At 35.6% G+C, this 18,570-nt stretch overlaps 1 protein-coding gene across 2 annotated transcripts in view; it reads right to left on the bottom strand.

The window, feature by feature from the left end:
• The window catches only part of Thumpd2 (THUMP domain 2 tRNA and snRNA guanosine methyltransferase), a 42,227-nt gene that overhangs the window by 10,738 nt on the left and 12,919 nt on the right, over positions 1–18,570 (bottom strand). For both annotated transcript variants that reach the window (XM_027934390.2, XM_071601521.1), the window contains exons 6-8: positions 13,284–13,371; positions 6,210–6,281; positions 5,618–5,732 (exon numbers count right to left, since the gene is read on the bottom strand). In XM_027934390.2, coding sequence (XP_027790191.2) covers positions 5,618–5,732; positions 6,210–6,281; positions 13,284–13,371 — 275 coding nt within the window. The remainder of the gene's footprint in view (positions 1–5,617; positions 5,733–6,209; positions 6,282–13,283; positions 13,372–18,570) is intronic.

Raw genomic sequence — 18,570 nt, forward strand, 5'->3', positions numbered from 1 at the left:
TTTTAGAGATAGATTTAAATGTCTTCCTGTTGCCAACTTTGTTTTTAATAACTGCAATTCACAAAAAAAATTCAAAAGTGACAGTTCTGTTAGTCCATTTGCTGAAATCTTTGATTACAGATCACCAATGGATTTTGAACAAAATGAAAACAAAATTAGGCAACTTGTTTATCTTTTAAGCAAAGCCTATAGCACTACCGTAGGACTGCTTTACAAAGTAGTTCTTCAAAAGCTTCAAATTTTAAATCCAACTAATGACAGAGAGAAAGTGTATCACTACACTGCAGTATAGTTTTGCATTCAAGCAAAACTTCATTGCAAATAGCTTGCAGTCAATTACTCTGTGTATGTTTAAAAAATAAAGTGCTGATTATTTTAAAAACTATATCAATTGACAGAAGGCTGCAAACCAGAGGTAATTACGAGTTATATGGTACCATGTTAAATTTCAGGTACTTTACTCCGTAGGTTTTAGCAAGATATGAATTTTTCTCCTGTGTTGGTCTACCAAATTAATGCATAAGTGGAGACACATGCAATGCTGAACTAAATTTATGGTAACATTTACAAGGATGTTTCATTTTTCACAAGGAAAAATCTACATTTCCAAGAATTAGGGGGGAAAAAGCTGAACTACTACTGGAATTGGCTTAATTTGATTTTATTTGGAAGCATCCAAAGATGTTGCTACAAAACTGGCAATATTTGTCTGCAAAGGTCTTCTAGTGGAGCTAAAATATCAATAGCCATAGTTTCATTTTGCTTATGCGCATGAGAAAACTTGGAATTGAATATGAGCAAAATTAATTTAGAAGAATAGTCATTTAATCTAAATGAAAAGTCATGCTTCATGGAGTGATACTTAAATGCATTTTCTTCAGCTTCATGTGATAAATAATTGGCTTTGGCCAAGTATCCTTAAAATAACTGCTAGGTTTTGAAGTAAATGCTAGATACTGCCATACATAGATTTCTTTCATTTGGGCCCTCATAGTAGATGGTAAATGTCAACAGACATTTTACTCAAGTTATGTGTTCATCATTAGCTTTCTTGAGAAATGGAAACTCAGTACTTTTTAATTTAAAATGCATGTTTAAAAAATTTATTGCTGCTAAAAAAGTTTATTATAAAACAGAAGTGCTACTGAACAATAAAATGATACCATATGATCATCCAATACACACAATAACAGTAGTGCACAACAAAGGAAAAGACCTTTGCTGCCAGGACACTCTCTAGGTGGTGAGCTTCTTTCCCCTATTTCCTACACATACTTCATGGACAACCCAACAATCAGGTTCCACTTTCCCTGACTCTCCAAATCAGGTAGTCGGGCAGCTTCACAAATCTTGTAGAAGACGGCATGGGCCACGAGATGCTGTGCTGAAAGAGTAGGGGCCAAGGCAGTGTGGGCAGGATGAGCAGCAGGAAAATGCACTAGCATGAAGGAAAATGTAACCATGCATGGTGCATGGACAGATGTGGTGGAAAAAGCCCATCCTACTACTGGCAATAAACGCCACCTGAGAACAAAGTACAGTAGTTGCAATAATCTTGTTGTTTTATACTCTACCACTGATGTGACATGTGACAGCCTGTAGAATGTCTAATCGGCAATGCTGAAAACATTCCTTTTTACCTACATATCTTATTTTATTTTATTTTTTTTGTACGGGGGATTGCACTCAAGGGCACTTGACTACTGAGCCACATCCCCAGCCCTATTTTGTATTTTATTTAGAGACAGGGTCTCACTGAGTTACTTAGCACCTTGCTTTTGCTGAGGCTGGTTTTGAACTCACAATCCTCCTGCCTCAGCCTTCAGAGCTCCTGGGATTATTGGCATGTACCACTGTGCCCAGCTCCTACCTATGCTGTTCATATTTTAACTAAATCATAAATGTGTTTCTCTGGCTCAAATCTGATTGTTACAGCTTTCATCTTATATTGAGAATGTACATATATCCATAGATTAAAACCCAAACAGTGATTAACTGTCATTTCCTAAGATAACTTATAACATAATATTCATTTGATTCTTAACTGCCATGATGATTAAAACTCAGGAATAAATACACACAATTTCTTTTTTTTATAGTAGTACAGAGTTATAAAACAAAGTGAATATTACTTTAAAAAGTAGAAAAAAATAAATTCATTAAAGCACAATAGAGAGAATGAGATTGTGTAGAAACATAAATAATGATGGGTGTTTTAGGTATAATGTGTTTGTACGTCAAAATCAGTGATCAAATAAAAAAGAAGAATATAATGTTGCAGGAGAACAGAAAAATTGCTCATTTGCTATACTTGAGGCACATGAGAAGGGAGGTATCCCAGTGCACAAGTAGTGAGACATGCTCTGGGACTGGAGAAGGCAGACGGGAGGACAGTAGTTTTGAGAAAGGTCACAAACTAGCAGCAGAGGTTAGTGCACATTTCCATATGTCTTAGACATAACCACACATACAGAGGTCTTTAATTCACAATATGTATTAGGCACTATGCCATATGGATTAATGTATAAATGCTCACCAAAGCCTCAGAAAGTAGGTATTATTATCGTCATCTTGTAAATACAAAGAATACAGAGAGGTTCAGATTTCTCAGAAGGCCACACAGAAAAGAAACAACAATAAAGCCAGAATTCACACATGTTCTTAGTTACAACAGTCAATAGGTGTGAGATCCTGAAATCTGTCAGTGTTAAAAAAGGATTCATGGGTCTCAGCATTCTAAATTGTACTTATGATGAGAACCGTTAAAGAAAAAATAATTTAGTTAGAATATCCACCTCTAACATAGAGATATGAAACAGAGGGCTGATAATTAAAGAGTTAATACTGGCTCTCTTAGTAAGATCTACAGATCCCCAGACTGAAATTCACCATTAAAGTCTATGATGATAAAACAGCTTACAATAGATGCTTTAGTCTTTCTTCCTGAAAGCCATTCTAAAAACAAGTAACTCACAAAAGAAAAATCTATAAATGACATTACATGAAAAACATTCAACTCAGTAATAGTCAAAGAAAGGCACTTAAACAAACTAAATTTGCAAAGTTTTAAAAACTGTAATAAAAATAGTGATACATCAACAAAGGCTTCTGGAAACGTGCACTAACCTCTGCTGCTAGTTTGGTGTGACCCATCACAACTCTACTGTCCTCCTCTCTGCCTTCTCTTGTCCTAGGAGTGCATGTACCACCACTTGTGCACTGGGATACCTCCCTTCTCAGGCACCTCGAGGATGGTAAATGAGCAATTTTTTTTCTCTTCTGCAATGCTATATTCTTCCTCTTTATTTTATCATTGATTTTTGACATACAAACACATTGTACCTAAAATTAATTCTGATTTCTATCTTCTAAAAAAATTCTCATTTAAGGTTGGGGATGTAGCTTAGTGGCAGAGCACCTGCCTGGCATGTGCAAGGCCATAGGTTTGATCCCCAGCACTGAAAACAAACTAACAAACACACTGTTTGATTCCCAGTATTCTTCCTTTCAGTTACTACCCCATTCTTTGCTCTCCTTACCAACCAAAGTGCTCCTGAGAATGATCTAAACTAGCCCTCATGGGGGCTCTGTGATTTGCCTTGCATGCTCGAGGTCCTGGGTTCAATCCCCAGTACAGAAACAAAACAAAACAAAAAAACCCCACAGAAATTCAACTAGCCATCTCTAAGTTCTTCTCTCCCACCTCTCATGCCCACTCCAGGCAGGCCTATGTTCTTGCTGCTCCACAGAAACAACCCTTGGCCTCAGTTTACTTCACCGACTGGCAGTGGGTCCCACAGCTGGTTACCCTCTCTTCCCTGGATCCTCTCACATCATTGGCTATTCCTCGAATAGATACTCAGTTCTAGCACTCAAAGCATCTGGATGTGCTCAAGAGCGCAGTTCTTTCCTTTCACTGTTTATACTCACTCCCTAAATGATCTCATGGATTTAAATGTTATCTGTACTCTCCAACTCCAGATTTGCATGCTGGGCTACTAACCTGACATCTTCTCTACACGGTATCTGATAATCATGTAAAACTGAAAAGGTTCAAAACTCTTAACTTGTTCTTCCTTCAGGCTTCCCTGCACCCTCTGGCTGCTTTCAGTTGTTATTCTCATTCTTGCTCTCACACTCCATTGCCCAATCCAACAACAAATCCTGTTTGATCTACTTTCAAAGATAAATACTTGACCTCTTTTCCATCACCTTCAGGTACTCCAATTCGGCCCAAGCCACCATCTTTTCTTACTGGACTACTGCAACAGTCTTTGCTTCCACCCTTGCTCCACTAGTCTATTCTTACCATGGGAGTTAGAGGGATACTTTCAAAAACTAGGATTTGTTTGGTTACCTGATGCCACAGAGAACTCCTTTTGTTTTAAAAACAGTGGAGTGTCTTTCCTTTTTTTTTTTTCCTTAAAGTAACACTTCATGGGAAATGCCTCCAAAATGAAAACAGATAAAAGTGAAGGGGTGTGGTGGGGGTCTGGTAGGCAGCTCTATGTTCCTTTCCTCATGCCTATAGGGTGCTCTGGCAAATGTAAAGGTTCCAAACCACTGCTCTGGATCAGCTGATGAAATGATTCCAGTTTCCTTAAAGGTCTCAGAAACATTTATAAGGAAATTAGGGTCTATGATAGCTGATTTCAGTCTGATCGTCTCTTAGTTTACTTTGGAAACTTGTGTCTTATGCACAGAGTCCTACTGGACTATTGGCAGAATGGCTAAAATGCAGTCACTGGCCACAATCAACTGTGAGATCTCAATGACCCTGGCTGCTTTATTATGCTTTTACACAGAAGTTATCCTCATATTTTGTTCTGTTGATACTCATCTTTCCTACTTTTCCATTTTAACAAAAAATTTTAAATGATATTTTGTTCCTCTTGACTATAGGCTTGATACCTATCCAGTGCCAAGAAAACTCAAATTCCTTAGCTGGAAATGAAACATGACATTTTTAAAGAGAGGTGTGTTAAAGAAACAGAAGAAATAAGAAACGTGAGGTTACTTTATAATAATCTGAATACCATGGATATTAGAGAAACGTTATTTTGACAGGACTCTACAGATCTGATTCCCAGTCAAGTTTGTCACTGCTGATATCATATCAGTAAAGAAGCAGCAATTGTTTCTCTATCTCACAGGTGACCAATGGTCCAGGGTCCAGATTTGCCCCAGGCCTTCCTGGCTTCTTGAAAGTACTAGTTTTGCAAACTGTGACAGGTAGTTACTTATTCCTGTATATATCAGGGGTACTATCTAATGTGAGGTAGGAAGAAGGAAAAATAATTCAGAACAGTTCATATAGTTTATCTGAAAGAAATTAAAATTATTACTATTATACTATTATACTGCTGTCTAATGCCTATATTATCTGGTCCCAGATTATGAAATAAGAATAATTGAGATGCAACAAATACCACTTGAAAAGGCATGCTTTTACTTAAATGCTAATGTTTTAAATGTTGCTTCTCAATCATAAACCTTTTGAAAAATTAAAAAGTTACAATTCTGGAAGTAATCTGAGTTTTAGCCCCATAGATATATTATAAGGTACAGAAATTAAGTCTTTATATATAGAAAAATGATCTTGCTTTTATTATCTTACCTATAACAGAGACTTTAAGCAACTCAATTTTATCCTTAAGGCCTGCAGCTTTCAGATTGTCACATGCGCCAAGTAACTGTGAGTCGCTGACATCAGCACCCATATAGTACGCACTCTATGGGGAAATAAAGTCATGTATGTTTTCAGTATAAATACAACTGTTAGATATTTCAGTAGTTAAGGACATCTTGTGTTTTCTCAAATGGTGAAAATTAAATCAATAATTAAAAAAATTCAAGTTATAACAAAATTTATAGTGTTCTTTTATAAGAATACTATATAAATTAAAAATTAAAAGTTTTTATTAAAATTTTAAAATCTATTAATGTTTTACCATTACAAATGTCTAAACACTTTGAGGATTAATATAATCTAATCCCCATGATTAATTATTGGAATCCTGTCACAGAGAAAAGAAGTAACACAACAATTTAATCAACTCTTCAGAATCGATTTTAATAATAGGGAATTGTACTCATATAATAAAAATAATCCCTAAACAGACAATCTACTTGTAAATAACTGGCAAGAGATCACACATGCTGATTAAAGTAAATACATTACTTAGTTTACACCAAACTTTACAACTTACTGGCCATTCTTTAGCAGCTTCCAAAAGTATTGTTCCAAGTCCGCACATTGGGTCTAAAACAAATGCACCAGGCTATAAACAGAAATACAAATTAGGTATTATTAAATCTACCATAATAGGTCTACCATAAAACAAGTCTTCTTCCAACCTGGAGAGTCCATATTTCAGGAGTAAAGATTCCTTTTTATACTTTTAATAGGCATTTCAGGTAGTTAAAACCTTAAAGCAGGAATGTGTTTGCCATGTTTGAAGATTCGGAGGGAGGCCCCTGTGGCCAAAGCAAAATGAGAGAGAGGAAAAAGATGGCGATATCATCAGGGAGGTAGCCAGGGGATGCCATCCAGGAGAGCTGGATGGGGTATGCTGCAGGTACGACAACCCCCAAACCTCAGAGGTCTAAACCAACATCTAGCTCATACTACACACCTGCATTAGGATACCCAGGGCCTCTGCTCCTCACTCTGGAACCTAGGCTGAGAAAGCAGTCACCCTCAGAATACTGCCAGCACCATGGCAGAGGGAGGGAAAGCATGACAAATTGTGCCAAAAGGTGCCACATCATTTCCACTAGCCCTTAAATGGCTGAAGTCAATGGACACATGGTTTCAAGGATCCATGAAAGCAATCTTATCTGTACTTAGGAGGAGAATAGGAAATTGGAGGAACAACTCATCACTCCCCACTCTGGAGATCACATCATGTCAGATCTAGTAGGTACTGTAAGGATTCTAGTTCTATTTTTAAGGATGAGCAACTAGTAGAGGGTCTGAGTAAAGGAGTCACATGATATTAGGAGACAGGATATTTCAAGGGAATCATCTGTCTGTTCTGCCAACCACAGACCATAGAGTGCTAAGAGTGCTAACCAGAAACTAGTTAGGGAGTCCAGGCAGGAGACGATGGTGGCCTGGATTAAAAGCAGTTGGATTCTGAATATATTTTAAAAGGTAGTACCATAAGGAAGAATCAGATGTGGAATATTAAAGAAAGACAACAGTATGGAATGACTCAACCTTTTTCAGTTGAGCAGTGGAGAATAGCTGCCTGTTACCGAGACGGGAAAAGAGTTGGGGAGGAAAAGATTTGGAGGAGACAAGAGCAAACTTCTCTAGACATGTTAATTTTGAGAAACCTCTCAGACCTTCAAGTATAGACATCAACTGAGTCAGTGGATGTATGAATCTAGAGTTTAAGGGTTCAAGTCACAGATATTAATTTGGGAACAGACTATATGAGTGCTCTTTTTACAAAATAGTCTACATTTATAAATGGTATTTAACACAGTGGAACTGATGGGATCATCTAGGGAAGTTAAAAGGGAAGACTATATGTTAGGGCTTGGAGATCTAAATACTGATGTTTAGAAGATGAAGATCTAGATCTGCAGAATGAGAAGCATTGTATATGAATGTAGGAGGGGAACCTAGAGTGGAGGTTCTGAAACAAAGTGAAAAAATCTGTTTCAAGGACAATGGTAACTTTCTAAAAGAAGATGAGCAGGTTCAGTGGCATACTGGTGAGGAGGCCTGATGGAAGTGGGTGTACACAAGAGAATGGGAAGAAAGGAAGCAGAGGCAGCACACTTTTTTTCTTACATAAAAGGAGGCAGAGAAAGGGGGTGGTAGCTGAAGAAATATGTGGGTCTGGGAGACAGTTCTTGTTCCTTTAAGTTGCAAGATATTTAGCAAGTGTACATGCTGATGCCACTGCCCCAGTACAGAAAAAAACATCCTCAGTCCACAAGAGGAAACAGAATCCAGTACCCAAGTACTGGAGTCAAACAGACAGTTCACTCCTATAATGACAACAAGGCAGAATGTGTGGGCACAGATTATGATATGCTGGTAGATTTGGTGAGCAGAACATGCTGAAATTCTGTCCTGATTCTAATATTTAAGTTAAATAAGAAGGAAGAGTTACTAGGAATAGAACCACCATATAACTTGGCTATCCAATTTCTTGTTATTCATCCAAAAGAACTAAAATTAGCCTACTATAGCAATCCAGCCACATCTATGTTTATAGTGGCACAATTCGTACTAAGTGAAATAAGTTGACTGAGAAAATCAAGGGTTGAATGTTTTTTTTTCATATGTGGAAGCTAGAGCAAAATAAGGGGAAATGTGTGTGGGGGTAGAAAAGTGTGTGTGGGGGAGCAAAAGAAAGACCAGTAGAGTCAAGGGAGGAGAATAGAGGGAGGGGAGAGAAAGTGGGGGAAACGGGGACCAATATGGAGTAAATCAAAGTTCATGTATGTATGATTTTGTCAGAATGAACCCAATGACTATGTGTAACCATAATGCTCTAACAACAACAACAAAAAAGACAAAAAAAAAAAAAAAAGAAGAGTTGTAAGTATGGATAAGATAATATATAATGACTATAATGACAGAGCACAGAATATAAGCTGTAAAGGAGGGAATAAGGACAGGTGGTGAGTGACAAATAGTAGGTCAAATGACTGGAGGTCCCTGGTGAAATCCTTAGGGAACCAGTGGAAGCAAACAGGAAAGAGAAGGTGTTAAAAGCAGAATCATAGCAGGTCTTACTATGTTGCACAGGCTGGCCTTGAATTCCTGGGCTCAAGTGATCCTCCTGCCTCAGCCTCTTGAGAAGCTGGGATTACAGATGCATACCACCATGCCAGGCTAAAAACAAGAGTTTGGGAAATCTGGAAGGGATATTGTTATGGGTATGATAAGGCCTAAGATCCACCTAGAGCAGATTCTTAGAGGAAGGGAAACCAAAAAACTAAGAGGCAGGTTATCAACTTGCTATGAAGATCATAAAGAATTACAGGACTGGGGATGTAGCTCTGTGGCAGAGTGGGTATTTGCCTAGATGCAGGAGGCTCTGAGTTTGATCCTCAGTACCACACACACACAAATTATGACAGGAATATGGTTTATACTCTAAAATATGACAGGGAGTGAGATCTTATACATGACTGGGATGCTCTAAAGGCATATCCTTCAAGGGCCCTGAGAGACTCTGGGCAGAAGGGAGGAATCAATTATCCAAAAGGGGAGATAAGGAGCAAGCAGGACACCTACCCCACCTTCAGGCCTAGTGGTACTCAGATGTGGGAGAAAAAACATCCATCACTTGATATGTCTATAGAGGAAGCAGAGTCCTCAGTGGACAGCCAGGTATCGGTCAGAGTCAGAGGGTACCTAATGGAAAGAAGCAAAGTATTCTTCAGGAGAGAGAAACATTTCCCTGGCACTAAATTCTAAGGAGAATATAATATGGAAGGGGAGTAAGTTAACAAAATAATGATTTATATGGCAATTTATTTAAAATTAATAAGATGAGAATGAATTATGATCTTAAAATGTGCCAGACATTGTGTTCTTCCTCCTCCAAGGTCTGTGTTCAATAAGGTAATCTGACCTAAGATAGCTTTAAGTATCTTTATTTTACCTTAATATCTTTTCTACTCATGTCATTTGTAGACACAGAATACTCCCAAATCAGGGTATTTCTGATGCTCACAATAACCACCAAGACTTACAGAACTTGATTTTCCTTACTTGTTAAGGTATATAAAAAGGAGAAACACTTATGAGAAATGTGAAAAATACCTGACATTCCTATTTTGAAATTAAATACTTAGTTGCGTTGGCCTACCCAAGACTGAGCTGGGTGGGCACTGCTCTGGGTACAAGCTCCAAGGGGGCACTGGATCAGGCTGGTATTGAGTTGTGCTTCCTCTTACTTCTTACATGCTTTCTCAGACCTCCTTTGTTGGTGAGGAGAGACATTTGGAGGAACATTTCTAACTCTTGGTACAAGCAAGACAAACTGACAGTAAGGAAAAATTCTTATCAAGCATTATGTTTTTGTATTTTTGATCATTTGTTTTTGATTTTTCTGAAACATGTATGTTTATATTAAGATAAAAGTAACATTCCAAATTTGTAGGTGGTTATATAAATTTATATTTAAATATAAAGTGTTGGAACCACTAACAGTTTAGAAAACAATAAATTGTAATCATTCTTCTTTCCTTACCCTAAATGAAATTTGGGATCAAGATTTAAATCAAATAAAGAAAAGCATGGGTTCTGGGAACATGGTAATCTGAAAGTACATCTTCTACTTCTAACTCCATATCTGCTGAACCAAGAGATGTTCAGTGATACCATTTACAGGATTTCAACCACTGAAAATACTTTAGCAAACATACTTTGGCCCTAGTAAGTCAACAAAGAAAAATAATAGGAGATCTAAGGGGCTGTGGTTCCCTTCTTAATGCAATAGAGCTAGAGGAACCACATAAGATTTGAATAAAGAAAGTAAGAGAGTGAAATGTGACACACATATTCTTCTAAAGCTAAAATATTATGATTTTTAAACTAAAAATATTAATACGTGAATTAAAGTAGAATATATCTCTGTAATTTTTATTATAACTTGGATTATAATGTTCAAGAATAACTTGAAAAGCAGAGCCAAAATACAAAGAGATGGAAATCACGTAAAAAAGGATAAGTGACTTGGAGGATGGTCAAGAAGCTTAACATATTCATAACAGGAATTTCAGAAGTAGGAAAAAAGAGAAGAGTTCAAGGTTAAATTCACTAAATAGCTGAAGCAATAATAATTAAATAAATAATGGCAGAAAGAGTACCTGGGGTGGAGAAATAATAAATGATAATAAATAATTATATACTCCATATTGTTGCCATAGCAATAATGAAGAATTATACATTTTCTATATGTCAGGCACTGTTCTAATTGCTTTTATTAATACTAATTCATTTAGTCTTGACAAGATCCTATATATCATTTTCATCTTGCAAATAAGAGACTGAAGCACAGAATGGTCAAGTGTGCCTTAAACTTCACAGCTAGTAAGTGCCAGAGCTGGAATTAGAACCCAGGCAGTAAGACTCTAGAAGGCAACTCTGGGCTGAATAGAAAAGACACATATAAAAGGAAATTCTGGTAAGATTCCTGAACTCTAAGATTAAAGAGAAAAGTCTTATAAGCTTCTACGTGTAAAGAACAAATTGTCTATAAAGGGAAGAAAAACCATAGTGGCATGGAGGGCTCATCTATGGAAAATGAAATAGTACCCATGGACCTTGGAGGGAAGCACCACAACTCAACAACCCTGGGCCCTGCTGAAATGGGTGAACCAGGATGAGAGGGAGACACTTGAGGAGAAAGGAATGCAGGCAGTATCTTACTCAAACACTATGTGTGAGGAAAACACCCAAGAAAACACTAGCCAAGGAACAAATAAAACCAGAGCAGAGGCCTGGAACTGAGAGAGGCAAAGAGAACAAAAACAGGAAGGAGCAATACATCTGCAGTACATCCTTGTGTGTTAGAATTTCTCTGTGAATGCTCAGGCATAGACTGTGATATTTAAGTTCTAGGAAATTTTGAAACAGAAAGGGCAATATTAAGAGAAGTTCCTATATACAATAAATAATTTAATTTAATCTAGTTGCTGTGGTTGGTAGAGAAAGGGGGTAATAATGTTTCAAAGGTCTCATTGTAGGCAGGAGTATAGAGAAAAGAATCCTCTAAAGGTCTCACCTCACCATGGGGGAGAAGGAGAAGTTGGTAAAAATGATAATTTTTATCAACTGTCTAGGGAGTAAAAAACAGTGTGTCTTAGCAGCTGAAGCCAGTTGATATATTTCTTTAAAGTACCAGTAGAGCTCTATGTGTTTAACTGAGAGAGCTAGGAAAAGGAACTTCGTAGACTAGCACAATAAAATTTCCAAGTGTGGGACAACAATGGATTAGCAGATAACTTCAAAACAGCAAACACGAAAAGTAAACATAGGGGGCTGGAGATACAGATCAGTTGGTAGAGTGCTTGCCTTGTATGCACAAGACCCTGGGTTCGATCCCCAGCACCACCAGGTTAAAAAAAAAAAAAAAAAGTAAACATAGCTGGGCATGGTGGTGTGCACATCCTCACAGCAGCTTGGGAGGATGAGGCAGGAGGATCTTGGGGTTCAAAGCCAGCCTCAGCAACTTAGTGAGGCCCTAAGCAACTCTTGATGAGACCCTGAGATACATACAAAAATAATATACAAAATAATAATATAATATATATAAAAAAGGGGCTGGGGATGTGGCTGAGTGGTAAAGTGCCTCTTTAGTTCAATCCCCAGTAAACAAAACAAAATGGAACAAACAAACAAAAAAAGTAACCAGATGAATTAAGAAGTTTTGAATGGAAAAAAACCCAGAATGTAGTCAAGTCTGAAAGACAGAGACCATCAGAGTGGAATAGAAAAGATCAAAGCAGTTGTGTGTTGGTAAAAAAATACTTAAACTTGAAAATAAAGTAGTAGGAAAGACATTTTAGGCAAACACAAAAAGAAAGGAGTAAAAAATATTAATAAGGAATAGTCGAAAGTTAAGTTTAAACTTACTCATCAAGATCAAGAGGATTTTATGTACAATAAAAAGGCACAATTTTGTAATGAAGCAATAATGTATATGTACCAAACCACCTAGAAGCTAAATAATGCAATAACTAATAAAAATGCAAAAACAATATAAATACAATAATATGAGATTTCAAAATAGCTCTTTCAGAAAGGAGCAGATAGTAACACAGTAAGTAAAGGTCATAGAGAACATTTCTTAATCAGAAAATAAAATTATCAGGCTGGGGCTATAGCTCAGTGGTAGAGTGCTGTCCTAGCACGTGTGAGGCACTGGGCTCAATCATCAGCACCAAAAAAAAACAATAAACAAATAAAATAAAGGTATTGTGTCCATCTATAGCTAAAAATAAAGAAAGAAAGAGAAAAGAAAATATTTTTTTATGTTCATAGAACATTTACAAAAATTGATCAAGATCTTAGTTATAGAGAAAAATTTTAAGATGTAGAGACAGACCACACCTTTGGACTATCACACAAACAATTAGAAATAATAAAATGTGATTAACTTTTCACTCAGCTTCTTCATAGCCAAAGTGAATGAATAAATATGAGAAAAAGAAAGCAAGCAATCTCTTATTGTCCACCAATAAGAGACTATATAAGTTAACTACGGAAGAGACTGTGCTAATAGCAAAAATAAAAACATTTTCATTACCTTAATTTCTGCAAGAGATGCCATTGCCCACGCGATGGTGGATCGAAGTCCAGCAGTCTTGATGTAAGTTCTGCTGGCTAAGGGGATTCTACAAAGAAAAGAAGCTGTTTACATACCAAATATTACTATATATTAAAGAACAGGATATAAATAAAAATGATGAATCTGTCTGTATCTAGAACCACTTTAGTACATTCATCTAACATATCTCAAGAATTATCTAAATTAGAAAAATTTTAAATTTAAATTATTCAAAATAATTCTCTAATGGACACTTTGTCTAACCAGCCACTGTGGTACTTAAATTCTTTGGAAACTGAAATTTAAACTCTCACGTTTAATTTATAAAAATTTAATCACACATGAGGGAAATCTTTCTCATTTAGTATTTCCTTATCTTCCCATATACAACAGACCGTTCCTTTCTCTCTGGAGTCAAGAGGAACATAGTTTTTTGATGTAGGTGTAGTTGGCTGAATGTATATTAACCTTCAAACCTGTTTTCTACCAAAAAATCCCTTTTATAAGTTTGCTTTTTGCTCATTTGCATCTTTCTCAAAAGATGAAATGAAGCATGACAATCCACTGTCTAAAATAAATTACTGAATAAAGGGATGAAGCAGACATCTTCCAACTGAGTTTACTGGTCTCTGTTCTATATCACTATATTGTTACTAATCACCATCGTTACTATTGGTGTTTCCAGAACTGATAGAAACGATAACATAAAATGTTAAGATATTGTCAAATATATTATTTCAAACTTTCTAATGCTATAAGCAAACAACATCTTGGAAATTAAAGTAGTTATGATTTCAAGAATTTGTGATGGTTTGTTCTGGGGTAGGCTTATTCTGAAACTACTAAGAGGGCTCTTCTATAACATTACCCAAACACACAGTGTTCTCCACTCTTCTTAAAGACTTTCAACAGAATTCCATGTATATAAATTTATTAAATATTGATTTCTTCCATGATATATTTCCTCATCTTTTTTGATTTTAAATTATCCTGTCCTGGTTTATACTAACTGCAAGCCCCTTAGTGCTTAGAAATAAGATGATATACCCCTTTCAAATAAAACAGTGTAGTAGTATGCCACTATAATGAGAAAGTTCTGCATGGCAAACCCATGGGAGCTTTGCTTTTTAATTAAGTTTTTTTTTTTTTTCAGGAAACACTAATTCATATTATAAGTAATATTGTATCTATACATTCGAAATCAAGAATGTAAACTGGCTATAAAATATTTCAATCAATTAATCACTTCTACAGGGTAAGTTCTACTGGTAATTCTACAGGCAACTGTCTTGCTACAAAATATTTTATACTTTAGACACCAAAAATACATGAATAAATAAATAAAATAATAATGAAATAAAAATAAAATAAAATAAAAATGACACAGTATGGAAGACCATCTTTTTGGTCTCTAAATTTTATTTTATTTTTTATTGATTCTTTTTAGTTACATAAAACACTAGGATATATTCTGACATAATCACAAAAGCATGAAATATAATTTGCTCTAATTCAGTCCCCAGCACTCCCCACTTCTTCCACTCCCTCCCCTGCTCCTCTCCCTTTACTCTGCCAATTTTATGCAATTTATTTATAGTTTTTTTAAACATTAGTGTCTTGTGGGTATAGCTGATGTTGGGATCCACTGTGGGGTATCCATGTAGTGCAAATGGAAGTGTAGTCACCTTCACTCCACTGTTCTTCCCTCTTTCAGACCCTCCTTCCTCCCTCTCAATCCCCTCTCTACTCTACTGAGCTTTCCTCTATTTTGATGAAATTCACTCTCCCTTTTCTGGAAGACTATTTTCATGTGTATGTATTACAAAGTTTATATTACCAACTTCTAAGTAGCAGGGATTTATGTGGAACCTTCAAATTTTTGACAATTATGTATACATTTTTACCAACACAGCTTTTATTTTGTGGAGCTAACTCTACTAAAATGTCATAAATGTGAATATGTTTTTACTTTGCTGAAAGCTAGGTGAAAGTGATCTGCTATTATTCCAATAAATGGTCCCTGTTAAAATCAGTATAATAAAATTATTCAGGGGAAGACAGTATTCACAAACTCCTTGCAAATAAAAACAATGCTCTACTTTCATAGTGTCTGACTGATGTTTTAAATCAGATTGTAGCTGGTTTTTACATAGTTCAAAGTAAATGTGTTTTTTTGCCCCCCTTTCCACATAGATATATTTCTTTTTTATTCTCTTGCACATCACGACAAATATACTCTTACCTACATCTCTAGCCTGGATTTGAGCCCCAGATTTTTATCTTCAAATACCTGCTTGGGCATTTTTACCTGGAGGTGAAGTAGTGCATGTTCAATAGCTGTAAAGTGAACACATTCTCCTCTCCCTCTTTCTTGCATATACGTTACTGTTTTCTTATTCCATTTGCTATCCATATATTGGACACCCTATATGTATATCTTCAGTCTAGACTTGCCACCTGAACTTCAGAGCTGTAACTTTAAATATCTACTTGGATGTTTGTCACTGAGTACAGTTTCCTTTCCCTATATTTTGTATCTCAGTGACTTACACTAATATCCTCTAGTTGCCTAAATCAGAAATATGAAGGTTTTCCCAAGACTCCTTAACTTTTCCATGAATTCAGTCCTTCTGTTACCCCCAATTTTTGCTTTGGTTCAGTTCTTCATCATTTATTGCCTGGACAGAGTTTAAATCCTCTCTCTTTTCCATTTTAAAATATAATTTCCTTAGTAATTATTTTAAATCACAAATATGATCACATTACCCTTGCATTTCAAATTCTTATGGCTTTTAGAATGAAATCCAAGTTGTTTAACATGGCTTACAAGACACTTTGTGCCTTTTCCTTAATTGTTCAGTCTAATTTTTGACCACTCTCTTGTACGTACACTCGGTCCCATCTGTACTGGGACTACATGTCATCCCCTCATAACTCAAGCTTCCTTACATCTCTGTGCCCCTGCACACACTACTCCTTGTCTGTAAGAGTTTTTCCTTCTTGTGTCTACTAACGAGCCCTTACTTATTCCCTTCAGGACTCTGCTTAAGTGACACTGCTCCATGTTCTTTTCCTCATGTCCTACTTTAGCTAAATCCTTTTTTAGTTGGGCAAGCATTTATCATATGTCTGTTTTACCACTAGACCAAATTCCTTGAACTTTGGGTGTCTGGTACACAATTGATGTTTCAAAGGAAATTAACGGGGTGAATTAATCTCACTCTAGTAAATGCTTCTCCTCTGACTAGCTGCTGACTTAAAAAAAAACAAAAAGTTGAAATTTATTCAACACTTCCTTATCCTAGAAATAGTACCAAGCATTTTCACATGGAGTATCTCATTTATCTCATTCAATTCCAACCACAAAGCTATAAAGTAGGTAATATAATTTTCCTGATTTTATAAAAAACAGAGAAATGATAAACTGCCCAAACTTGCAGTTAAATGGAAGAGAAGGGAGAATTCAAGTCCATAGTTCTTATCCATTATGCCATCACTACTAGGTTATATGTACAGTTAATGGCCTATGGGGCTAACTAATACCTCAATAGTTCTTTTCTTTAAAGAAAGTAAGGCTCTATTATGAACAATATAGAACAATATATACATTTTGATGTAACCTTCAAATTTCCTGTCTGTTCTATACTGTTTCATCACTTCTCACTTTTTTTTTTTTTCTGTTTTCAGGGTCACCAGCTTGTCCCTTCTTTTGTCAAATGCTATCTGCTCTTCATGTCTTCATGTCACTTTTTTGCTCATACCCAGTAAATTGTTCTTTTTAGCCAACACATCATCAAGACCATTTCTTCCTTCACTAGCTAGTAAAACTGACTTATCACAAAGCATCTATTAAAATCTTATCTACAATCACTGTTCACTCAAGATCTGAGTCTTAATTTTCAGGTACATACCTTGTGTCTGTAAATTTTTAAGTGTATCACCAATTAATACTTAAAATGCCATAAGCCTGACTCCTTGAGTGTTTCTATGAACATAAAAATAATTTGAAATAATAAAATATAATGTCTTTAAATGCTATATAAAGCTATATATGTTTGTTACATAAGAGTATTTAACACTTCTGTATATAATTAAAAATTTTTTAAATTAAAAGACAGTAGAATAAATCTAACATAATTTTCCTATGTACACATATGAAAATGCCCATCCATAAGAATGGGGTCCTAATTAGAGTAAGATATATCCCATGCTTGTATAATTTTATCAAAATGGATTCTACCATCATGTATAACTAAGAAAAATAAAAAAAAATAAAAAATAAAAAAAATGTTTATATATGCACACACATAAATTAATTAATTAAAATAATTTTTAACTACATTATAAATTCTATTAAAAACATTTCATATCTTGCTTGTTTTGTTAACCCTTCCTATCTTTGTTTTGGTGATCATCAATATTATTCTGACAAATGTGATCATTTCTTCAGTCTTCCCATCCTTCATGTCAGTTATGAAATCTTAAAATGTAAGATAGGCAAAAGTATTGAAATTAAAGTCAATCAATTTTATAAATATTTTACAGTGATTAGGGCCTGGAGTTACAAAAGGTACTGCAATAGGGCAGCCTAGAAATGGTTCAGGTGTAGGTGTAGGAAAGCAGGATAGGTTTGATCTGCAAAAACTTGTAAGGTATTGGGGTAGGTGGGGTCCAAGAGAAATGAATAGGGCATTGACATGTGATGACCTCTCAGGACTTATGGTGCCAAGAAATTTTACTTAGCATGTAATGTGATCTTTGTTGGTGATGGAAATGCTGGTAGAGCCTACCATACGGCTGGCACATAGCAAGGTACTCAACCATTCACCATTCTTAGATATCTACAATGTTCTGAGCATTGTGTTGGTCAAATACTAAAGCTCACCCTTAAATACAAGTTTTTAATCTTAACATAAAACTTAATAATCTTAAACATTTAAAAATATATCCTGATTTAAGATTTCAGATGCATAAATATGAGCTTAAGGTAAATACATTATTCTCACAGGATTTTCCAGATCTTTAAAACATCCTACTGCCTAAAATCACCTAGGAAAAGGGTATTTAAGTCACTTATATAAGGAGTTATGCATATAAAATGAAGTTTTATTAATATTTGCTATTAATATTTACATTCTTCCAAGAAACTGGAAATCAATGGTTTTATTCAACCAGGTCTTTCTCCCCAGAACACCTAAACAAAGTATCTGTTACACAGGAAGAGTTCATTAGGTATTTCTTAAAAGAAACAAATCATTTGTATTTA

Source organism: Marmota flaviventris, chromosome 14 (assembly GCF_047511675.1).
Source record: "Marmota flaviventris isolate mMarFla1 chromosome 14, mMarFla1.hap1, whole genome shotgun sequence".
Classification (NCBI taxonomy): domain Eukaryota; kingdom Metazoa; phylum Chordata; class Mammalia; order Rodentia; family Sciuridae; genus Marmota; species Marmota flaviventris.